The sequence below is a fragment of the Astyanax mexicanus genome, chromosome 2, assembly GCF_023375975.1.
Source record: "Astyanax mexicanus isolate ESR-SI-001 chromosome 2, AstMex3_surface, whole genome shotgun sequence".
Lineage (NCBI taxonomy): Eukaryota > Metazoa > Chordata > Actinopteri > Characiformes > Acestrorhamphidae > Astyanax > Astyanax mexicanus.
The window spans coordinates 59,208,391-59,234,145 of NC_064409.1; the positions used below are offsets into that span (position 1 = coordinate 59,208,391).

Genomic DNA, 25,755 nt, shown 5'->3' on the forward strand with positions numbered 1-25,755 from the left:
CTCTGCTTCTGCTGCATACGCAAGCCACGGATGGTGGTTGCCATGGTTTCTCAGGTCACATGCGTGGGTTTGCTGTGCGTTATTCTCTTTTTTCACACACCCGTTTTGGAGAAGGCCACGCCCACTGTGCTACTGCTGTGCTACGATTGGTTGGGGACTCATGCTGGCGCTCAATCGCGGTGGGCAAGGGGCTCGCGAGGGCGGGGGTATAAGCTAATAGCCAGTCGGTGCAGAGGGGGCGGGGCTTGTGGGGAAGCGGGCGGAAAGCGAAATTAAACAATTAAATAAATAAACGGCGCGTTTCCTGTAGCCAGCAGCAAAAAGATGCGAGCTGTTGAATTTTCTGCCATTTTCGTGCCTCAAAATTAGGGACGCTGTCAGTACGGATGGAAGTCTCTGCCATGGAGTTGTGAGAGATCCTCTGCTCGTATGTGTGTGTTTGCTGGTTTTTTTGGCTGAGTTTCCAGTTCATCCAGCGCAGGTCACCGTTCATTTCAGCTGACGTTGCCAAGACGGTTGTGATCCCCGGTACTACTGCAGTTTTGCACCGCTTTCTCCGGAGCCCTGGTATCAGGAATGAGTATAGAAATCCCCGAGGGGTTGACGGAGCTTTTGCAGAGCTTTACCGTGGAGGTGCTGAGGAATCAACCCCGGGATCTGTTGGAGTTCGCCCTGCAGTATTTCACCCAGCTGAAGGAGAACGAGAGCAGGGGGGGCGCGTTTGGCAATGAGCAAAACTCGGCCGTGCGAGCAGGGAAAGCCGTCAACTTCATCGAGGAGGCCATGCAGATCGACTCGGAGAACGAAGAGGATGAGGATGACGATGAGGAATTCGTAGGTAACAGATTTGGGCTCATTGAAATATATTCATTTTTGGTTACCATTCATTCACACATGGGGGAATACTATAGTCTGCTATAGATCCAGCTAGGTAGTTAGCTAGCAGCTACAATATCCATAGAAGAGGGCTGCACAATATATCGTTTCAGCATCAGCATCGCATCAATGTGCGCATGCGCGGTAGTCACATCTCAGGACGTGCAATGTCACATAAGGCAAATTAGCTAAACCATACAGAACATGCACACAAGTTAATTGATAGCTACAAAAGTAAAGTGTGTATGTTATATGATATAGAGCTATCTTACTATGTTGGATATTTTATACTAGCTTTTTAACAGAGGCAAATACCATTCATTTTTACTGTAATTTTCAATAAACAGAGAGCATTAGCTAGTATTCATTCAATCATATCATAAAACGTTATAACTGCATTACTCATGACTTATGGAGAAATATGATTAAAATCTTAAAAAAATGAAATATCAGAGTATCACAATATATCATACTAGCTTTTCCCAGAGGCAGATTATATATTATATATTATAAAATGTATTTCACTGCAATCTTCAATATACCAGAGCGTTAGCTAGTATTTATTCAGTCATATCATGAGATCAGTCAGTACAACATATCAGTTAAATTTTCCGACCGTGTCTAGCTAAATTTGAAAATAGAAAATTGGGTATAAAACTTAATTGTTGCTTAATAGTTTTTCCATTCAGTATAGTGAAGACAAAATGTGTTTTTATCCACTTTTTTAAATTATCTCGTTTTAAATTTCAGCCTTTCGCAAACAGAACTTTGAGAAAAATGAAAAGTTGAATCTTCTCTCGTTTTCAGATTTGTCCAGTTTTGTATCTTACAACACAAATCTGATGGTATAATCCAACTTGCAAAATGCAAAAACTGAAAAATCAGAAAAAAAAAGAAAACTAAAATTGGAAAAATGGATGAAAACTTATTTCTTGTATACTGCACTACATAAAAACATTTAGTTTTTTACATCAAAATCTCTATTTTTGCATTTAGCCTAAAACAGCCAGAAAACGTGACCTGTATCACTCAGTGTGACTTATAGAGAAATATGATGAAAATTCGTGTATAAATATTAGATTATTACAATATCTAAAATATTTACAAGCTACATCAGGCAACAAAATATCAGAATGTCATTCATTCCCATTATCATTCATACAAACTCAATATCTAACACACTGACACGTGATTTGTAGCTAGCTAATGCTAGCTAGTTGGTCAGCTAGGCTAGCTAACTTAGCTAAATGTTGGCTCATTATAGACACAGGGTGATGCTCTAGCTTGCTTGCTAGCTAGCTAATTGTTAGCTATCTAACCTAAAGGTGTAGCTAACGTTAATAATGCAGCCATGCAGGATGGCACTGAATCACACAGGCTAGACTGCACAAATGGCCTCCGTCAGGCCTCATGGTGGGCGGCTGCTGATTTAATAATGATAGCTCGCTGTATGTCGACGCCGGTGAAAAGCACAGAGTGCACCTGGTTCCCGGTTTGGTGGTCGAGGGCGTAAAAAATATGATGAGTGGCAAATGCAGCGCTCACCGTGTTCACTCTGCAGAGGTGGTGGTGGTGGTGGTGGGGGAGGGGATGGAGGGAGGGAGGGATGGAGGGAGGGAGGGAGGGAGGGGACAGAAGAGAGAGAGAGAGACAGAGACAGAGGAGGGGGTGAAGGCTACTACAGGCAGCAGCAGCAGCAGCATCTCCTCTTCTAACACGCTGAACGATGCTGATCTCGCCCTGCATCTATTCTGCCTCAAAAGAGCTTTGGCCTTTAACGAATAAAGAGCCCACATTCATGAATCATGAGTTGAGGCCTTTTTGAGTGAATGAGCTTGCTAAAAGGCACCCAGCTCCTCCTGGCCTGCTCCTCTTTTTAGCCCAGCCCAGCCTCGTCCTGTGCTCATCCTGCTTTCCTTTTTCATTAGGAAACATTTGGCAGAACCTTAGACGCGTCCTTAGGCCTGTCACGATTAACTCATTATTTTTTGCGGAGAATATACAATAGCTATCAGTAGGGTTGTAAGAAAACCTCAATATCGCAGCATATCACAGTTTGTTGATGTAAAAATTGGTGGCAGACAGTGGTTCATTTCGTGTTGTGTTTAAGTCCCAACATTTTTTCCCTAAAATTTGATAAAAAGATCACAATATATCACCTTTGTATCATGGTGCATATCATATTCTTGCCAATACACAGCCTAACTTTTAATTAATAATAGTTTGGTAAATGCATGCTATTTGGGAATTTGTATTGCTTGCAAAAAAAAGTTCACAGTATATTTTAAATGCTGCTTATTTTAGCCAGTGCAACTAGCTAAACATAACTAATCTCCATTCTGACATGAAAAAAAACTACAAGTAAGCACAATGGAGGCAATTTGGAGGTCAGCAAAAACGCTTGAGGTAATTTACATACTTTATCATAACTATCATAACAGGCCTAACACTCCACAAGCAGCTCAAATATAGAATCCTTGCTAAATCATGTGATTCATGTAGCGTAGTTCTTCATGTTAGTAAACTGCTAGTAGAGAAGATTGCCAGATGCTGGTTTAGTCTCTTCAGGACAAAGGTAGCTAGCTGAATAGCATGGTGGCTAAACCTCCTCATGCAATTTTCATGAGGGTACATTGTGTGAGAACAAGGTGCTTTTGATTGCCAGGGAGGATGCTTATTATTATTTCTCTAAATTTGAGTGGCAATAAAAGCAAGACCAACTTCAAAGCTTTCTGAATCCAGGTTAAAATGTGAATATTACAAAATATATTCCAGACTAAATAAAACAGGCCTCTGTTTCTGTGTTGTTTAAATACATTTCGTTGCTAATAACATGCCTCTAATTGCTATGAACACTTTTGCCCTCTTTTTACAGCCCCAGTGATAAACAGGTTCATAAGACGAGCCTCTGGTAAGTAATACAAGATTTTTTCTGTTTAAACACTTATTATTTACATTCTTGCTCTTAGGCAGTTTGGGAGAATTCCAGTTATTGTAAATATACACAAATATTCTCCTGTATCCCCATCACCATGCAGCTCACATAAAAAACATAAATATATTCACAGACATTTTAGTTTAATTTTCAGTGTTTGGCCAATAGTGTGGAGCACTTTTACACTACAACGCTCAGAGACAAAGACCATCTGTATCTGTTCAACACATTACACATACACATAATAAGTGGAGGTGTAATTCATGACACTATTTTCAGATACGTTTCTGGAAAGAAAAGATTGGGTTTGGGTCATGTTCATGTGTGTTTACTGATCTGGCTGACACTGAAGTGTTGTTTAATCAAGCCTTGATTTGTGCAGTCTGTGAGAGGAGCACAGCGGATTCGTAAGTTCAAACTTCAGGCCTGATATAATCTCGCATCACTAGGGCCTGAATGGGCTGCCTAGTAAGTGCTTCATCTTTAGCTGCAGGACGAGACGGAGGAGATTGACATTTATTACACACAAGCGATGGAATGACATAAACCAGCAGGGGAAGCTTGTGTTTAAAAGAGTTTCCCTCAGTCATCTGTTATCCACAAGAAGGGCAGTCCTGTGTCAGACTCTTGGTCACAATAAAAGAAAGCTTTGTCCATTAGAGCAAGATGAAAGAAAAACGTAATGAGAAATGTTCAAGACTTTTTGTAAATGTGTTTGAAGATCTCTGGCTAAATTACATATTTTCTTGATTTTAAATGAAAAGATGTAAAAATGTTTTAACCCCAAAACTGATTTATGTTGGCCAAATGAGTCTGTAGCCATTGACACGCTGAGCATAGTTAAGGCTAAGTTTTAATTTTAACAAGGAATTCTGAGCTGAATCAAATGTTCAAGCTTTATTCTGTGTACTATAAACTCTTGTAATCTTATACTAACACAATTTAGTTGTTTAGTTCTTCTAAACAACTGTCTAAAGATCTGAAAATGAAAGTGATTGATCTCATATGCTGGTAAAACAGCCAAATCAAAACCTTCTGTATGACTGTCATGTAATTTTAGGTCAGAAGAAGGTGCTTCACCATTCCAATGTGCAGTATTGCTTCCACTATATTGCATGATGTATGTGGACACAGATTTTAATAAAAGCTACTTAACCTTTACTTTGTTACACATTGTTGACACTGCACTTAGCATGTGAGCAACTGTATAGAGGTGCTAACCATAAACTGGGCCTATTGGCACTATGCCTAATGTCAGCCATGGGATAGAGGGATGTAATCCCCCCAGCACTGAGCTGTAGAGCAGTGGAACTGCTCCATCTAAGAAACACTGAATAACCAGGTCTTAGTACTTTGTCCATATAGTCAGTATAAGCATACCTGTACGTATTTTTTGTATTCTTAGGTATGGTTTTCTTCTTATGACATTTTGATCTGCTGCAGTTCTATCTGAAAACTTACTTGGTCTTAACAGATCTTCATATTGCTCTCCCCTGATTGGTAGGCATCACTTAGCTTTATTTTTAGATCCTTATCCAGCTGCTTAGAGGAGCTCATTATTTTTTTATGTTGTTACAAGATTTAAAGGTGTCAGAGATTTTGTTACACTCTGGGATTGTCATCAAACCTGTCTAGCCTGATTTAACAAGTCAGTTAAGACCTAACAACAAATGAATTATTAAGTTAATGGAACTTAAAACTGAAATGTTTGCACATGCCACAATTAGAGAAAAAATGTAACCCAGTTTTTGCCCAGCTGCCAAGCGTGTACAATTTATAACAGTCAGGTTTAAATAAATGTAACAGCTCTTCTTAAACAGAAACAAGCGACTGCCTACTCCACTGTAAAAAAAAAAAGAAAAAAGTCCCCCCATCTGAGACCTCACTTAGTCTTTACAGTACTGTACAGCTAAACACTTCCACTCTGACAAGTCTTAATAAACAGTCTGCCCCAATCAGAGTCTGACACAGTAGCACCACAGTGACCTCAGTACAAGCTATGAAAATGAGAGAAAATGGTAAACAGGTGGAATTTCATGGCTTTTCATGCTTGTTGGGCATTAATTGAGCCATGGACTGCAGTGTCTTTTAATTTTCAAGCATTGCTATGATATTGCCACAACCTTCATACAGTACTGTAGTTAAAAAAAAAATACAGATCTACAATCCACAGATTTTCCAATCTAATGCCAAACATCGATTTCTTATCAGCAGTTACATTGTTCCGAAAACTATTCATAAATCAGTTCTTTACTTGGGCATTAACATTAAGTGTATCCAGGCTAGGCATATCACCCACACATTTTTTGGATAATATATTCTAATAAAATCAGATGTATTTAGAATGCCCTGTTTTCAACTGAAGTTGTCTCAAAAGCATAACAAAAATCTGGTATCAATAATCGTGTTTAAAAAAAAATTGTCATTGTTAAGACCATGTAACTATATTAATACGTTAAAATTGGCATATTAAAATATTTAAGTAATTCTAAATAAATTAAACCAGAAATAAAACAATGTATTGTACAATAAATTGTGCTGGGCCGTGTACCGGTCGATTAGGTATACTGGAGAGGAGGTTTTTGTGTGTTTATGGAACTATTTAAAATATTTAGTTTTGAAAAGGAAGCCTGTGAAAAGCTGTTGGTGTTTCTCTTTTTAAAGCTGATGTCCATAAGTTTTGGGATTTGGGGGATTTAGGGCCCTCTCTGGTGAGAATGGATAATTGCACAGAGCATGCGGAAGAATCTTTTTAAACTGGGCGGGTGTGATGCGGCCTCCTTTCAGAGCAGATGAATATGATTCCAGGTTATGTTCAGTCAGAGAGAGAGAGAGAGAGAGCGCTATCACGGCGCTCTCTCCACCATTTAAACGCCAATCCAAAATTAATTGTAGTTTTAGCGCAGACTCTAAAGTGCTCCTGTTTGGCTTCAGAGCTTGCTTTACTCCTTTTTTTCTTTGTTTTTACTACCGGTGAATGAGCCCTTCTGAAGTCTCCATTGCTCCATCAGGCGCTTGCGTTCAGTAAAACTGAATCAGACCCGGTTTAAACAGACCAGGTATAGGTGTTGCCAAGACACCTTTCGGCAGTGCTGCCACTTCTTGACGCTGTTTGACTTTAGTCATTTTTTAGTACATGGTACCTGATATGTTTTCCACTACCTCAGCTCACCCCCTTGAAATGTAGGTGGTTATATTGTGAAAGTATTAATATCTTATCTTTAGAGTGACGGCACGTTTACAATGAAGACTTCTGAAGGCCTAATGTTCTAGATTCCTGTTTTTGAATTTGTGCTTTTGCTTTTGCTTGCTGTTTCCTGTAGTTTTTTTTTCATCACTGGCTGAAGGCCCACACTCCACCCAGCCCGTAGCTTAAAAGATATAAGCCGTACAGAGCTAGGATAGTCACAGTATGAGGTAACCCAGCCATAGTAATTTAACTACTTTTACATTTCTCTTAATGTACATGTGGCTCACTGTGGTTTTCTTTGGTCTCAATATGGCTTAATTATAATTTAGTTCCGTCAAAATGCTGCTTGCGCGTGGTAAATAATTAGTGCCCAGTGTCTGTGTGACGATGCACAATGCCATCTTTAAAAAAAAAAACTAAAGCAGCAGCGAACTTCCTTCTGTATTTTGAGCTTTTTTACAGAGTCTGGTGCCATATTAGTGTTTTTATTTATTGTTGTAAAAACAACATTACTACTGTCAAGTTAAGAAGGTAAAAAACGTATTTATTTATTTATTTATTAACATTTTTAAAAGAGGTTTGCATCACAAAGTTATTGTAATGTTTCTCACATAACATTTCCAGCTATACAAATACAGACATGCAAACAATAAAAGTAACATTCCCAAAACTAAAAAGAAAACCATGATACAAGTGATGTTGCAGTGCATTAGCAGATTGTTAAAAAAAATATGAAACGAACATCCAAAAAACTTGACAGATTAACCATTCTAAGAACATTAACTGTAATGTTCAGAAAACTAACCTACAATTGTTAGCTGGGTTGTTAAACTCAGCACATTAAAATGTAATAAAAAAGTTTTAGCATCTCATTTTTGCCATAGTATAATGGTATTGAGCAATGCAGTAATACACCACCTGAATTTTATACCACATGAAGTAGAACTAAACTCTCTAGGATTCACTTATGAAATTGATTTTTTAAAGAAAAAGTGACTGTTTTAGGATGTCACAACCGAATCCTAAAGGTTTTTTTTAAGCAAGAAAAGTTTTAAGTAAGAATAGTTTTGTTATTTCTGAGCCTCATGTCATGTTAAAGCATTTCTGGATTGATTAGCTCTTGGATTCATGGCCACGCTGGGAACTTGTGCTGAGAGTATCTGTAGAATGTGGATTTTTATCCTGAATCAATGATTGGTGTACACAAGACGTGGATCTCTCATTGAACTGACCTTTGGAGTTAAACAGGCTGCAGCGGGATGAGAACTGTAGAAGTGAGGTTGAGTTTAGTATAGATTTGGCTGTGGGGCACACACTCGGGCCCGGCCGTGGGAGGGGTATCGATCCAGACAGTGGATGCTCCTGTCATCCTCTGTGCTGGTATTAATAGTAGGAACACCGGGGGCGTGTGGCAGAGCAGTGCAAATGGGCCTCTCATCTCAACTCTGTGAGCTTAATGGTAGAAAAGAGGGAGACAAAAGAGAGAGAGAAAAAAAAATCAAGGTAGCTAGGGGTATAGATATGAATAAAGGGATTAGGCAGATATCTTTAATATTTTAAGAACAAATTTGTGAGCACAGTCAGATAAGTTGCGTACTTAATGTTTTTTTCTCTGGACCATTTTGGTTGAATGATTTTCACTGGAAAATAGATACATAGGCAAAATGATTGTTTGTTTTTGTTTATCCCATTTTTGTTGGAGTAACAGTCTCTACTGTTCAGGGAAGGCTGGCTTTTTACTAGACTTTGGAGCATTGCTGTAAGGAATTGATTGCATTAATATATTTTGAAGTAAATAACAAAGCACTGTTGTAAGGCCCTCTGGATAAGGGCTTCTGTTAAATACCTTAAATGTAAATGTAAATGCATTCAGCAACTAAGGATTATTGAAGGGAAAATATATTCTATGAATAGGCTTGTCCAAGAAACCCTGTGACCCATGTTGTATGTCTTTTTCCCACCACATAGCCGGTAGTCCAATCTTTTTTTTAATTTGCAGCTGTATCAGTGTATATTTCTTTTTTTTCTGTTTACAGTGTGTGCTGAGGCGTTCAACCCTGATGAGGATGATGAGGACAAAGAGCCCAGGGTGAGGGATTAATTATGTGTTAATCTGACATTCGTTTCAGGTTTTTCCTCTTGTCCACTCTGTTATATTTTTTGTGTTGTGCATTTCTGTCATTGTACTTTTCCCTGTATCCCCAAATGACCTTGGAGTATTTTGCAGGTGACTCACCCGAAAACAGATGAACAGAGGCACAGACTACAAGAGGCCTGCAAAGACATTCTTCTTTTCAAGAATCTTGACCAGGTATAGATATTGTGCTTTCTCTATTATTCGTCTTTTTTGTTGTAGATTTTTTTTGCATTAACTTAATTATTTAAAAATTATTGCTAATACAATGTGCTCTGCCTAACAATCAAGGGGTTTCCATACTTTTGAAACATTCAGCATATTTATCCCATCACATAAATCTTTAATTGTAAAAGACTCTTTATTTAATCATTTATCCATTATGTGTGAAACACAGACAATACCGGTTATGTCTTTTTATTGAGCACACTGAGTAAACAGCCACAGTGCAGGCTAGAAAAAAGTAAGCAAACTCTTTAATTATCTAATTTAACAGTAATCTAAAATACAAATCTTCTCTTGGATGCTGTTACGTTGATTCAACTATTTGCTTTGGGTCATTGTCCTTTGTTTATCATCTGACATCTCAAGGACTTGGTATTACATTTTTCTGTAATATGCTTTTAAACACATTTGAGTTCATTGTTATCTCAGTGACTGCGAAGTACTGTATCTAAACAAAGCAATGCAACCCAATCTATGATGCTCTCTCCACCATGCTTCAGATTTGTGATCAGGTTTTGGTGTTGTTGTGGAGAGATCTTTTGCCTTCGAATGGAAGGTTGTGCATTTGTGCTACAAGTAAATCCAAAAACATTTTTACAGAAAATTGTGGGATTTTGGCAAATCTGAGACTGGCCCAACCCTAAAATGGGCCTTTGTGGTGTCCTTCTAAGAACACTGTTCACCTTCAGTGTTTTTCTAATAGTGGACACATGAACAAAGGTTTCTGGAGTTTTCTTTAGGTATTTTCCTTTCTTACACTTTCTTACCCCATTCTGCATTGCCTGTTGTGCTCTTGCAATGATCTTAACAATATTTTCATTGAATTTTCCACCCATGGGTGTTATAAACATTGCTTGCACCAAGGCATGCTTTAAACGTATATGTTTTCTTAAGAACAGGCATTGTGTTCCTCTTTAAATGGAATTTTTCTTGTAAAACCCACGCTTCCAATTTCGTTTTCTGTATTAAAACAACTAGATTTTGAAGAACTCATATTAAAGAGATTGACTAACTTTTTCTTGCCTGCAATGTGGATGTTTGCTCAATGTCACAAACAGAAGACATGAATAGTACCACTATTTGTGGGTTATTAGTCTAGTTAAATTGTGACAAGATACGATAGATAACATAGTTATCTACCTACTGTTTATTAGTAACCAATACAGAAATACAAATAATTCATAAAGGGTTTCACTTACTTTTTCTTTCACTGGAAACACTTTAAACTGTAACTTGAAAGCTGTCATTTTTACATCCAGTACTGACAATGAAACCAATGACTGCTGCCTAGTTATAGGAGTCAGTCTAGCATAACTGGCGTTCTGATGTCTACTTGTAAAGCAAGAAGAAGCATGTATTAATCATCTATTCATCCTGTACATTTACCACAACAGAATCCTTATGTAAAAAGTATACTAATTATTTATGAAATATACGTTTATAAATGTATCACTGTGCATGTTAAGTGTCAAGGAAATTATATAGTTCATGTGTTCTTCTAGGTTTTTTCTCCTGAAACAATTTTCAGTTTCCTGGTATTTGTAATAGTATCCACTGTTTTAACATTTTAGGAGCAAATGTCCCAAGTATTGGATGCCATGTTTGATAAGGCAGTAACTTCTGGTGAACACATCATTGATCAAGATGACGATGGAGACAACTTTTATGTCATTGAGCGGTACAAACATTTTGATCTAAATAAATGTATTCAAATATTTTAATAAAAAAATCAGTTTCCTCTATTTCTGTGATTATTTTGAAAACTAAAAACAGAATCTGCTCATTCTTTCATTTTTGCAGAGGGACTTTTGACATCCTTGTGAAGTCAGATGGCACCAGCAGAACAGTTGGCTCATATGATAACCGTGGGAGTTTTGGGGAACTTGCCCTGATGTATAACACCCCACGTGCAGCCACCATTGTTGCTACCTCACCTGGAGCCCTGTGGTGCCTAGTGAGTGACTCTATGATTTATGATTAATTTTATTAGATTTTCCTAATAAAGCCCTGTAATTACAAAAAATGAAAAGACTGAAACTATGGCATCCTATATCCTAACTTAGCAGCATTGTAAAAAAATGAGTAAGTCAAGCTATAAAGTTCTCAAAAATAATGTAGCATATCCTTTAAATGATATACTGAAATATTTACCTGATTAGAACATGTATGTTATGTATTTGCATTCTTTGATTAGTACTTCTCTTTTTCTCTGTTAGTTTTGCATTATAGTGCCCTCTACTGTTTTATTAAATTAAGTGCTAACATACTCCCACACAAAACAGGCTGCTGCAATGATTTGTTTTTGTTCCAGTTTTCTAGAAGGTAGTATTTAATGTGTGTTTAGTCTTATCTCTAAAATTCATACTAATAAACATTTTTTGTTGCATTTATAAAAATTAATTGCTGTATGATGCCAGTGAAAGTTGCCTAATGGCCGTAATAAGAGAAAATACCACAATAAAAAGAAACAAAGGATCCATATAGCAAATTCTATATTTCATCAAATATATAGGTATTACTGGCCTTTATAACTGAATAGCTGTTTTTGGTCGCAGGACCGATTGACATTTCGAAGGATCATTGTAAAAAACAATGCAAAAAAGAGGAAAATGTATGAGGCTTTCATCGAGACCCTTCCACTGCTAACATCTCTGGAGGTCTGAAAAATTCTCTCTTCTTTTCCACATTTAAACTTTACCAACAGCAACAACAAGCTAGCTTTTAACCATTTGAATCCTTTTTAGGTTTCAGAAAGAATGAAAGTGGTGGATGTCTTGTCATCGAAAGTGTACAGTAAAGGAGAGCAAATAATTGCACAGGTTAGCCCTGCTCTTTGCATTAACAATTTAGTGTCTGGCTTACTTTATTGAGTAGCACAGAACTGCTTGACCAAATCTGCTAAAATACTGTGCCTTACACTGTGTTTTCTTAATAGGGTGACCTAGCAGACTCTTTCTACATTGTAGAATCAGGTGAGGTTAGAATCACCATGAAGAGAAACCGGGTAAGTAAGATAAGCAGAAGAAAATATCTTGCTAATGTTACTTGTCTTTTTGCTCATCAATAAGTCTTCTGCAATATTTGTCTATTATTTCACCACGGTGGCATTTTCTTTCATTTTTAAATTCCAACAAAAACTCCAAAGCTCTCAGTGTAGTGATTAATATATAATAAAATTATTATTATATTGTGTATTTGTTCAAAGTCTTTTTATATAAATTTAATTTTGATAACCAATATCAGTTTTTTAAGTCAAATTTACTCTCATAAACTGCAGTAAACGCTTTGAAAGCTCAATATTATCCTGGTGTTTTGTCTAGGTTTCTGATTATACTTGTTGTAAAATTACTACCTAGTTCCAATTCCACTCTTTATCATAATACATACTGAGCTCATAAACAGCTGAATAAGTCTTTAAACAACGATGAGGATAATTCTTATTGTGATGAATTTTTACAGTTGAAAACAGATTCTGAGGAAGAAGAGGTGGACATCGCCACGTGCACTAGAGGGCAGTACTTTGGAGAGTTAGCTCTTGTCACCAACAAACCAAGGGCAGCTTCTGCATATGCTGTGGAGAATGTCAAGTGCTTAGGTAATGCACATATTAAAGATTTGTATTAGAATAAATTTAATTGTTGGAAGCACCTTACATCTGTCATATGTCCAAAATATTGTTGTGTATATAGTATGCATTACTGTATCGCAAAAACCTATCTACCTATCTATTTTCACTTTTTGAAACTGAATAGTATTATATGGCAAAACTTTTCACTTTGTTTATGGAACAATGCACATCTTACAGCCTGTCATATTGACTTTTGTGTGTGCTGTCTGTCACAGTAATGGATGTCCAGGCTTTCGAGAGGTTATTGGGACCCTGCATGGATATCATGAAACGCAACATCGCAAACTATGAAGAGCAGTTGGTCACCCTCTTTGGGAGTCAAACAGAAATAGAGGAGCCAAGTGCATGAAATTAAACAAAAAATACATTTAAAAACTGAAATGCAACATAAAGAAAAGTTGAAATAATGGTGAGTACAGGCCTTTCTACAGGCCTTTGTTCAGATGCCATATGATCATAACTTTTGAAGTTTTGAGTTCTTGTTTTGCATTCACAGAAGTGAAGCTCTGGTGTGTCAGTGATAGTGATTTTTACAAATGACAAGCCAAACATGTAGGAGATCCTTAACAGGTTACACATGGTTTATAAAAAAAGTTTTTTTCCCATGAGTACAGTGTTTTATCACGCTGGGATTATACTGTATTTATCCAGTTACTGGGTAAAATGTCAGTTTCTCTTTTGTGTTTTGTGTTTTGTTCACTCGTATTGGGATGGAATTATTTTTACAGTGAATTTTACTTTCTCTCTCAGTATTTAACAGCGAACATTTGCAGTCTGCTATAATCATTTTTCATATATTTTGAAATTATTTAAATTTTGTAATTTTTTTTGTGCACTTGTCAATGATTTAAACTCTGTAGTGTACCTACAGAGAATGAGCAAATCACAAAGAAATTTGAAAGGGCCCTGCATTTGAGCACAAGACTGGGATAGAAACCAAAACATAACATGTTAATTTGTGTTAATAAAAGCTAGCAGTGTGATATTGATGGAAACATGCGATGGCTTTATAATATGAGGTAAAAGAGAACAAAGGAAACAAAAGTGTGTGTATACTGATATTGCACTTTGAAGCTAGCTGTGAAGGGAAAAAGTAATTGCACACATTTAAACATTATATTGTACACAGTATTTTAAAATTTAGTTTTTAGTCACTGTCATAAATATGTTGTCATTTTATATTCATACTTTAAAAAGGTAGCTTATTTATTTTACACCTTGATACTTAAATTTTGACATTTTCAGTCTCAGTGTATCACTGTAGTGTTAGACATACAGTATTTGACATTTGTGAAAGAGTCATCTTTTAGCCATTGTTTTCTACAAACCAGGGTGTGGTTGCTTTTGGTAAAACTAATAAGAATAATCACGATCAAATGCACATATCGCTTTATCTACACGATTAGGCTATTTTGCCCCTACAAATTCTATATTTTGCCTCTGATCTGCAATATGCTTCACCACTTTCAGTCATGTTTTGCTATTATGTTTTACTGTATCTATCCCTTTCTCTGTATTTATATCATAGTGTCTTTACTCCACCGGCAAGTTAACCATTATAGAACTTTTTCTTCCGATGACATTTGATAAGATTATTTATTTATTACTGTCTACCTCCACACACAAACATCACAACATTACTCCACGCGGGAGCCTGCAGCCTCCCTTTCCTAGTAGCTGGCCTCTACTGAGCGCTTTTAGTGTAGGCTGTTTGTGTAGGTCCATCATTTTTTATAAAATTCAGCTTGTACACCTGTTAGAGACTTTCAATTGCGAATAATGTTGACCTGTGTTTTATATATTTATTAACATCAGTTACTGTGTCTGATTTCACCACCTCTGCAAGTAGCTCTTTGTGTTGCCAGTACTCTCTACTACTATTCCATGAAATTCAGATTTAAGGTCTACAGACTCTTGACTCTCGCCAGAGTATCCACAGTATTATTGTCAGTGATATTTGACTTTCCATCAAAATAAAATACACTTTTGTATTAAATCTGGATTGGTTGTTCATTCATTTCATGCAGAGGAGAAGACTGTGTTTGGGACTGACTGTATCAGAAAATTTAAGCCCTATCCGGATAGGATTCGTTTTTTGGGGGGGACGTCTGTGAAAAATATTTTACACTTCTATTAAGTAAAACTTGCATCCGGACTGCAATTGACAAAACAGGAGGACCAGTGAGTTTTTTTGGCTTTCACGGTCACCTGACATTGCGTTGAGTAGCTCCTCCATTTCCATTCACTGTTGTGTTTATGTGGATCTCCGTTTAAACAGACGCCCGAAGTGTAATTGCGGTGCGTGGCAGTGGACAAATAGCTATTTTATTTAATGCAAGGTGACGAAACTTAGAGATGTGCGTCCGGACGGGACTTTAAATACCGGAGTTCAGCAAAAACAGTAGGTAATTCAGCCTGTAATTTTCTCAGAGGACCTCTGAGAAAAACACATACATGGTAGTTCCGAATAGAAATAAAATCACAGAGGGACCCCCATAAAAGAGAAAATTACCCCAGGTCCCCCTGACAAACTTATCCAGTCCGGAAAGAGCTATATGATGAACTGAAATTGTAATTTTAAGGGGGAAAGAGAAAAAACAGTGCTGTTGGGTTCTTCTTGGTGAGTGAGTGAGTCAGTGAGTGTTCAACCTGAAAGCAAAACAAAAGCTTGAGTCCAGCAACAAAGGAGAAGTAGACAGTGGGGGAAATATGAAGAAACAGCCAATGAATGACACTGTGAAGGTAACGGCAAGAAAAACCCACCAATTAAGTTTACAATAACAAAGCAAAGCACGCCTTCTGCGGTGCTGAGGGAACTGGCCAATCACGCCTCGAGTCGCAATAATTGACGTGCGGCTCGACCAATGAGCGAGCGGATCTAAAAGTAATCAGTCCTGCCTCGGAGAATGCTAGCTAGAGATACTCGGTAATGGCGACAGGCTTGGTAAGTAAAAAGTTAGCGAAAGATTACAGCGGATTGAAACACGGGTGTTCACGGTTTGAGGCTGAAATGAACGCGTTTGTGAAGTGTTTTTCGAGCGGCGGCGGTTAGAAAGACTGTCATTCATTCTTTCGCTAGAAAACGACACTTTTCTGTAGGTGGTGGTGTTTTTTTCGTAGTGACGTTTGTTGTTTTGCTTGTGGCTTCAGCAGTTAAGTTGTTCGCTGGCTCCTGGAGAAGAAGTAGGCGAAGCGAGCTCGCCTGTCAGCCGCCTGTATCTGCTGCTCCACAGCCGCCAGCTGGCTGCTCGTGTGAAAGCGAGCCGTGTTAAACGGGAGCAACCGAAAATAGTTTTTCTCTTCATTCATTTCAGTACTCGGAAGAGCTCCGAGCGCCATGTCTCAACTTGTTGACATTCTTTTGTTTACATGTCCGCAGTAGCGCTTCGCCTCGGTACGAAGTTTCGGCCTTTTGACAATAATGTGAACAATAGATTCATCCCGAGTGGACATCTTCTCTTTTATCTATGATCACCCGTGAGCTCTTTTTTTCTCAAAACAAAGATTTACACGGATTCAAGGAGTAATATTAAATACCCAGCTGGCACCCAACCGACATTCAACATTGAATGGTGGCTAAAATATGATTAAAGTATCGATATTGTTTAATGTTAAATGGTTGTGCAAACATTAAAATGTTAACGTTGAATCAACATAATGTCTTCAACCTTCTGCCTTTTGAATTAGCATTTTACATTATATCACCATTCAATGCTAAAAATAGTTAAATGGAGGGATAAAGAAGTGTTTTTATTTCCATTTGCAGTAACTGCTTTTTAATTTGGCACCAGTTCTTCACCATACCTGGGGAAATGTTCATGTTCTATTTGTTTTACTGTTGTGTTTTTGAGATCAGATGTTGAATCAGATTGGTAGTGGTGGATACCATTCTTTATACTCAGCTTTACTACAGTAGTGTACGTTTATTGTTAACACTGTTTTAGTGAGCTAAGGCTTATTAAAAGTTGAACGTATCCTTGCCATATCAACGCCGATTCACTTTTCAAAATCAACATCAAATTCAACGTGGAAATGCCAACTGGGATGTGTGTTTTCTCTTTGTTTGATTGGTTAGAACTAAATTTGCGAAATAAAGCGTTAGGTGATTTATATTTATATGAATGAAAGTGTGTTAACCTGGCTATCAGAACAGTGAATTGTATAAACTGTTTATATAGCGTTTATAAAGAACGCACAGATCTGTAAACAGTGTGTTATTTAGTAGCTATCCTAGTTAACCTAACCCTCTGAGATGCTTTCTTCTTCCTGTGTGTGTGTTTGACTCGATTGAAGCTTTAACTCTTAACCCAACCCTTAAACCACTCGATTTTCCATTGTTCCGACTGTTCCTTTTCATTCCCGTCGAATATGAGCCGACCCCAGTCTCTCTGGTTTGGATTACAGTTTTGATCAGATCATATCAGACTGTTATTGATCCTGTGTTACGCAGTTCTGAATGAATGAGCTCAGCAGCGCATGCGCGAGGTCTTTAAAGTTTATAAACAAGGCTTGCATGCAAGAGGGTCACATGACAGCCCTTTATGAAACGATGACTGAGAGTCCGCAGACAAAGAACAGCACTTAAGACGAGTTAAAACTCACAGAGTCGCTTTAGTAAGCCGTGGTTCGGGCTCGCAGTTCGGCTGCTTTCTGTTTCAGGGGAGTCGTGGACTAACACTGTTGTTTATTGCGTGTACAGAGTGCTTGTTTCAGACACGCTGTTCTAGCAGACTGAAGTTGCACAATAGCCAGCATGGCAGATGTTGTTGAATCTTAAAACGCTGCCAAAAGTCAAAACTCTAAAAAAAAAAAAGCAAATTTTAAATATATATATATTTATCTGTTGACACATTAAAGTGTTCTGCTCTTTTTATTCATTGGTTTTATTCATATAGAGAATATTATTTTTGTTTTGATATGTATTTTAAACAATTGCAGTGCATTAAGGAAAATATTGAAATATATGTAAATTTACCTATAAAATGTATTTCATTGGTACATTTACACATATTTATTTTTCTCATGGATTGTCATTGCTCAGAGTACAAGGAAGTTAAATAACAATTTTAATAAATAGCATAACGAGTAATAAATAGATCAAATCTAAGAAAATAAGGTATGTAAGTGGCAGTTATAAGTATTTACAGATACAGATCTGAACATGTTTTGGCTTTTTGACAATAATGTGAACAATAGATTTATCCTGAATTATACCTTCTCTTTTATCTGTGCTCATCTGTCTTTTTACTTTCAAATCAAATACTTTTCCATGGATAAATGGAGTAATATTAAAATTATTTTTTTTGTTTTGTTTGATTTGCTAACTTAAGATAACTAACTTAAAATAAATATATCAAAGCTAAGGGTACGACATTGAGATATACGTTATGAACAAAATGTATCATACAATTTATTGTTTACTAATTTTCCTCTGTTTAAAGCCTGTTCAGGTGATATGGCATAGTATGGTGTGGGAAGTGAAGACTCAGTCAGTGCCCCAAAGAGTCCAGAAACCCCAGACAGACTGCTCAGGCATGGACGAAGCCTTTGACTTGCTCAAATGTAATGAGGACCTGCCCTCGTCGCCAGGTTGCCCCTCCAGTGACAGCCACATGGAATATGGTAATTACTGTTAAACTTATCTGTATGGCCATCTCTCTATCCATATATCTATGTAAATATTGTCACTGTAACACAGTGACCTTGTTTCCTCATGGTAGTTGTTTTCCATTTCCACATTTTTACGTAATTTGAATCTTGCAGTTGTTTAAGGATGAATGGACCAATAGACACGCTCTTATTACATTGAGTTCTGTTGTGTCTGTGCCTGTGTAAGTGGTTTATAACCCTACACTTGTCTGTATCACAGATGATCTCCCAGAGCTGCAGGAGGTGCAGGATGATCAGTCATCCACAGAGGTGTTCCAGGTAACTCCAGATGTGTCACATGAGGAAAGGCCTGGGCACAGCAGGAACCTGCAGTTAGAGAGCAGCTCCTCACACACCAACTGGCTGACAGAGTTAGCCAATATTGCCACCAGCCCCCAAAGTCCCTTGCTGCAGAATGTGCCTCACACCCGGTTAGTAAGAGCAACCGTATGGGTTCTATATTATATGTGTAATACTTTTTTTTAAAAATGGCACCTGGAAACCATTTAGAGACACATTACAAAAAATGTGTTGGTTGTTGTAAAAGGGCAACATCTTATACTTTTTAATAGATAAGGAAAATAATTTTCTGAAAGTAACATCCTCATTCTCATTGCTTCCATTCATTTTTTGAACTAGTTCATTTTCTGTGTCCCACAGCTCCTCTCCTGTGCACATCTTTGCCGGCAGTAACAGTTTACATTCCTATGCTAGGCCTCCTTTGGCCTCCAGCAGTGCTCCCAGCCCTGCTCGCAGCCACATGAGAGAGCGTCGCCGCGTGCGGGTACAGTATTCAGTATAAATATAGAATGTCAGAATGTTTGCTTAATTGTATAACATATTTGTTTGCATCTTTTGCACCTAACCTTTTCTATGTTATGTCTATGATATTTATATCACAATATCATATTGTATTACACCTAATCTATGGACTTTACAGTAATATGAGTCTGTTATAATTGGCATCAATTTTGTTGTTTGATCCCGTTTTAGGCCAGCAGTGAGTCTGAATCGGGGATATTCTGCATGTCCTCATTGTCAGATGATGACGACATGGGCTGGTCCCATTCTGGGCCTTCCACTGTCTGGCACTGCTTTTTGAAAGGTAAAGGAAACTCATACATTCACCAATGATGTGAGATGGAAACTTGTCCTGACTTTTGATAAGACATTTAAGATTAAGAGTCACTAAGCTCTCAAAAAAGTACAACTGTGTTGTAACAGACTCTGATAAGGTGTTCCTGTGAACTGCCTGGGAAAGCACAGCTGACTTTTGTAACACCCTCAGATGTGTTAGCAGCACACCAGCCATTTTATGAATGAGCACTTGAGGGTGCAGAAGTGCAGGAGCACCCTCTGCTGTCACATATGCAAAACTGCAACAGAAAAGGAGCAAAACAAGTTGAGAACATGGGTTACGGGAGGGGCGCAAGTACAGTAGTCATTTGAGATCAGTGGTCTCCACCCTAAGCTTGTTTGGCATACTGCAAAAAAAGCTAGTTTAAAATGTGTTTAGTATTGTTCTACAATAAATTAAATCACACACAAAGCAGACAGTCAATAAGAAGTTAAAACACTACTACTAACAGTAATTTTAGAATTATATAACAAAATAAATTAACTTTGTTTCAGTTCCTCTGTATTCTTACCTAACAGACTGTAAATACAGTATATAACAGGAAGTGTTGCTCATGCTTTGCTTCTGCAGGCACACGCCTGCGCTTCCACAAAGGGCAAAATGTGGAGTGGCAGGATGTAGAGGACCTGGCTGAGTCAGAGGATGAGTCTGATGATGAAGGAGGCATGCACTTCAGTCCTATTAAGGTAATATAGCACTTTATGTAAATTATATAATTCTTGATTATCCTGTTTACCATGACCAATGATGATTACACAGTGCTTATTTTGAAATATACTCAATCTGACTCATCAGCTATGTTTCCATTCGAAGTACCATAAAAACACCGCAGAAAAATGTAGGTTATGAATACAGAAATTGTCATTAATAATTAATAATAGCTAAATAATGATAGTTTGGAATTGACACACTGTAAACCTCAAACAAAAATCTTATAAAATCAAACAGAGCCAGACAACATTTTACAATTACAAACCTCAAACCTATTACATTACTGTCTTGAGACATTATATTTATTTAATTTTTACATTAACCCATGGCACCAGCAAAACCCTTTCAAAGCCTTGTAGTACAATGCTGTTTTAAAGATTTTATTCAGTATTCTGGGACAATGTTGCAGAGGATTGTGTATCAGTAACCCTGAAGAACATCACATTACCAAGAAACTCTGCAAGTTAACCTATCACATTAAATTCTGTTAGCATTGCTTTACCAAATGCCAATATCTTGTAAATAGTAACTCAAACTCAAAGCTAGCCAGGAAGCTAAAGTTGGACATCCATGCTAGGTGCTAAATGCTTTTGTGTTGGCATCACAGCAGAGCCATAATAGGAAACAGACTCTGATATTCTGAAACCAAGGGTTGGAAATGTTTTTTTCTCCAAAAAGACATGAACATGTAACTAAAATTGTAACAATGCAGAAATTGCTGTAATTACTTAAAGCCAAACCAAATTTTTTTCTTTGAACATTTTCATTTGATCTATTGTAATTTGGGTAAAAAGCAGATTAAAAATTAGCTACTGCTTATGTGGATTAGGATATGGATTATTTATGTGAATTTAATAAATAACATGTCGACACTTAATAATGCATTTCAGAGTTATGGATCCGAAGGCTTGAAACTTGTGGCCCTGGAGGAGACTGTGTCTTTTGGTCAGTCTGTTTTGCAACTAACCTTTGACCCTGGCTCTTCAGAGACTGGCCTTCTAACTGCTGAGTGCCAATTGGACCATCCATTCTATGTGAAAAGTAAAGGTAAACAGACCCTAACTGTGTCAGGTAAACACATGACTTAGGGGCTCATGTTAATCATAAATTATTCTGATTGATTGAGAGCTCTTCTGACAGATTCTGTCTTTTTACGAAATGCTCATAAAAATAAAGAGTGTGTGTTTATTCATTATAGGATGGTCCTCTTTTTATCCGAGCCTTACTGTGGTGCAGCATGGCATCCCCTGTTATGAAATGCAGGTTGGGGATTTGTGTCTGCCGCCGGGACACCGTGATGCCATCAACTGTGATGACTCAACTGTTTTTGACACCTTCAGGAGGTAAAACAAAGAAAGGGTATATTTTGTGTGCTATTTTAGGTCAACAACATCATTGTTCCCACTGATTGGACTTGTGATAACTGTAGATATACCTAATGCTGTGCAAGTGTTCCAGTTCTTCAGAATGTGCGTTGTCTTTTTCTGCCTGCAGTTACGACTTTACCCCTCTGGACTCATCTGCTGTGTATGTGCTGAGCAGTATGGCACGTCAGAGAAGAGCCTCACAGTCCAGCGGAGGTACGGTGAGCCCTGACTGTGAGAAACTTGAACGATCTGGCTCCTCCCACCACTCCTCCAGTAGCAAATCACGCAGCCACTCCTCAGGCGGCGGTGGAGCCACACCCACAAAATGCAAGCGGCCAATGAACGCCTTCATGCTCTTTGCCAAGAAGTATAGAGTGGAGTACACGCAGATGTATCCTGGAAAGGACAACAGGTGAGAATTTGATAGTAGATTTAAAGATCTTTTATTTATCTAATATGTTCAGTCATCTTTCATTTAGTCCAACAAAACAAAAGGGAAAATTACATCTGAAAAAGTAATGTGTGAGGGTTCCTACCTTTTATGCTATGTCTGGAACATGAGCGCCATCTTGAAGGCCACCATATTTTGTTTTGGAAAAAAAGGGTGTCCTGCAACTGTTGACTCACCCTGTATAAATGATTTCATTGGTTTCATTTGTGGTTATTTTACTGGTTAAGTCATTTAGGAAAACTTGCATTGTAAAATAAACAAAAGGTATATTAGTGCAAAACACCAGTATTAATATGCATACCTGCTGAGAAGTAAATTGTTATTGCCTCTTGACATTCAAACTTAAAAAGCTACTGGCACCACTAAAAACTCTTTTTCTATCCAGAGCCATTAGTGTGATTCTGGGCGACAAGTGGAAGAAGATGAAGAACGAGGAGAGGAAGATGTACACAATGGAGGCTAAAGCATTGGCTGAGGAACAGAAGCGCCTCAACCCAGACTGCTGGAAGCGCAAGAGGACTAACTCGGTAAACACTATTATTATGCAGGCTTTAAAATGATTTAAATACATTTGCAATACAAAAGCATAGCTATTCAGAACTATTTTACTTGACTGACTTGATGAACAATTCATAGCCTCCTGAATGCAACTACATTAATGTACACTGCAAAATACATACATCATTGCACTATCATGTATAAACCTTGTTTTTCGATATTCAAGCTTTATTTTCAGGTGAAGGTACATGGTGAAAGAAAATCTCTTTATAGCTTTTAGTGGAAATCAATGTAAAAAGTATTTGATTCCAAGACATTTAGGGGCATTTCTAATGGTCAGTTCATCATAAAAACATCTGAGACTATGTAAATAACAACTAATAGATATAAATTCTGCCAAAAAGGGAAAAGTGAAAAAAATATGGAGATGCAATGTTTCTGCATATGAGCGACGATATACTGCAATCTAGATATATTGCTTCCTGAAAGGTCACACAGTGTCCCTTCTCAAATAGTAACAGAGTTTTAGTAGCAGAGTTGAACACTCTTTGCATAGATAACCATGTGTTTAATTAAGATTAATGTGTTTGTCTTCTTAGGGCTCGCAGCAGAACTAGCCTGAGGAATGCGGGAGACACATGAACTGGACAGAGAGACTGACGCCACCTATCCCGCCTTCTTCTGTAAAAGCGATGAGGCTTAAATGTGATGCTAAACACACTCGCTAATAATAAAATAAATAAATCAATAAATACAAACAGGTATACAACTTCAAGTAAAATAAAAAAACAAGACAAATAAGATATATAAACTATATAAAACCATATAATCTAGTAAACTAACAGTGCTTATATATTTCTTATCTTTTTAAAATGTATGGAAATGCCTTATTCTTCCAAAGTAAGACAACGCTCAGTTCTTCTTTCAGGTAATTTCATATTTCTAGGCTTGAAAGCTGAGACCCTGTGGTGCTATTTTAGTGAGGGCGAAGGAGCAGTATATATAAAAAAACAAAAGTCTATTTTTAAATGTAAAAAGGGGAATTTTAGATGTTAGCTAGCTTGTTTTCAGCTGTTCATATTAATTATATTTGTATAACTCAATATTGCACAGACTTGATGTATTGCAAATGGACGAAAACTGTTGAATTTCATATTCGTCAGTGATCTGGGAAGGGTTGTATTCTGTAGACACCTATCCAGCCTAGACCATATACTGTGTGTGCATGTTATGTATGCGAGTGAGTGAGCACATGAGTGTGTGTGTGTGTTTTTTGTGAGTCAGAGTTTGAGAGAGCGTGCGAGCGTGGATGATTGTGCACCATCCAGCCGGCCATATTACAGTGTATATCAGGCTTCTACATAAACATACACATACTTACACACACACTTGAATACCTACAGACACTCACATAAACATATAGACACACACAGACACATCCTCTCTCACACACAGCACTTCAGGGCCATGCCTTCACTGTAAGTGTTTTTGTTTTTGCACTTTATATACATACATAACCTTATACAACCAGTAAATGTATACAAGCTGAACATTTGTGTATAAAATTCTATATATCTTGCTAAGATATATTCTCATGACACAATCATGGCCAAACTATATTGCTTTGCAGGGTTGCCATTACATTGAAAAAAAAATTATAAAGAAAAAAAAAAAAAAGAAGTAAACCATTGTTGATAATGTACAGGTTCACGTTCCCATCCAGTTCTTGCACAAAACTATTCTTGTATCATATTATAAATAAAATTTTAAACTTGCTCTCTGGTAACTTGCTTTGCTTCATTGTCATTATTTACACTTAATAAACATGCAATTTTTGGTAAGAAAAAAACCCACTATTTTAATACATATAATACATCATCCAAACACTATGTACAGAAACTAAACTGGATAAAAAAAAAAAGTTTTTTTGTGACGTCACGAAATCCAATATGTTTTTATTTATAGCACAATCCCAAGTGGCACACTTGCAGTCCTGTAGTCCTTACAAAGCAGCAGTATGTCCCGATTTCTCATTTTGACAGTCTAAAGGATGTTCAGGAGTACCCGTTATGTGCCTTTACTAAGCCCTTCGGCGAGGACTGCTATAAAGGAAACTTACCAGTGCTTTATTGCCCACAATTCGTTTTGAACAGCAGCTGTGTCAAATCGGAGGATGTAGCTGTGTGAGCACCATGGCAGTGCTGAAAAAAATAAGTGTGAATTAAGTTGTTTTTGTCCTAAAAACTTGTTAATAGTTCTGAAAAATGACTATATACATTACTGTATCCATTCCAATAAACATCCATTGGTCTTTCTTACTTGAACGCTTTAAACCTGGTGTTCTGTCGAATTCTGCTACCTTGTCGAACCGTGCTGCCCCAATGAATATTTAACTGTAAAAATACAAAAGAAGCACTATTTTAGGGCATGTACCCAGTGATATTCCAGTAGATGTACGTTATTAGATTTGGAGTGCATAATTCATTGTACCATGGCAAAGTTATAGTAAATATAGCTCATTACAAACTGCTTTTGTATTTATTTATGATAATAAGTGTAATTTTTAGTTTCCATTTACACTTCTGTGCAATGATAGTGCGTCCAGGTTGTTTAATGCACATAACGCCCCCTAAACCAGATTAATTATACATAAAACACGAGAAAGAATTAAATTGTGTAGGTCGGCGCATGCGCAGTACCTTTGGGAAGCATGTATCGATGGGTAGCAAAATTCGACAGAACACTGGCACTATTGTGAATTGGCACACTGTGCTTTCAGGTTCATGCTAAGTGATATGTTTCTCTATGTTCAACCTCATTTTTACATCTTAGTTTTATTCATTTGGTTTGTGTACAAAATAAAAAAAAACATGGAGACTGATTCCTTTTTTTTATGCATTTTTAATTTTGACATTGATTTATAAATTATTCAAAACTATCTACAGGGTAAGGC

The 25,755-nt window shown here is 37.3% G+C and overlaps 2 protein-coding genes across 2 annotated transcripts; both read left to right on the forward strand.

Annotated features, from left to right (window-relative positions):
* Positions 1-273: 273 nt before the first annotated feature.
* LOC103029925 (cAMP-dependent protein kinase type II-beta regulatory subunit) lies at positions 274-14,984 on the forward strand. Its single transcript, XM_007228182.4, has 11 exons — positions 274-838; positions 3,752-3,787; positions 9,038-9,090; positions 9,229-9,312; positions 10,932-11,038; positions 11,161-11,314; positions 11,916-12,017; positions 12,105-12,179; positions 12,296-12,364; positions 12,820-12,955; positions 13,204-14,984. The coding sequence occupies exons 1-11, from the start codon at positions 577-579 to the stop codon at positions 13,335-13,337; spliced, it is 1,212 nt and encodes a 403-aa protein (XP_007228244.1). The 5' UTR covers positions 274-576; the 3' UTR covers positions 13,338-14,984.
* Positions 14,985-15,842: 858 nt separating this feature from the next.
* hbp1 (HMG-box transcription factor 1) lies at positions 15,843-24,588 on the forward strand. Its single transcript, XM_007228180.4, has 11 exons — positions 15,843-15,932; positions 18,430-18,610; positions 18,858-19,068; positions 19,298-19,421; positions 19,631-19,742; positions 20,346-20,461; positions 21,377-21,533; positions 21,685-21,829; positions 21,981-22,265; positions 22,690-22,831; positions 23,402-24,588. The coding sequence occupies exons 1-11, from the start codon at positions 15,918-15,920 to the stop codon at positions 23,417-23,419; spliced, it is 1,506 nt and encodes a 501-aa protein (XP_007228242.2). The 5' UTR covers positions 15,843-15,917; the 3' UTR covers positions 23,420-24,588.
* The last annotated feature ends 1,167 nt before the right edge of the window (positions 24,589-25,755 follow it).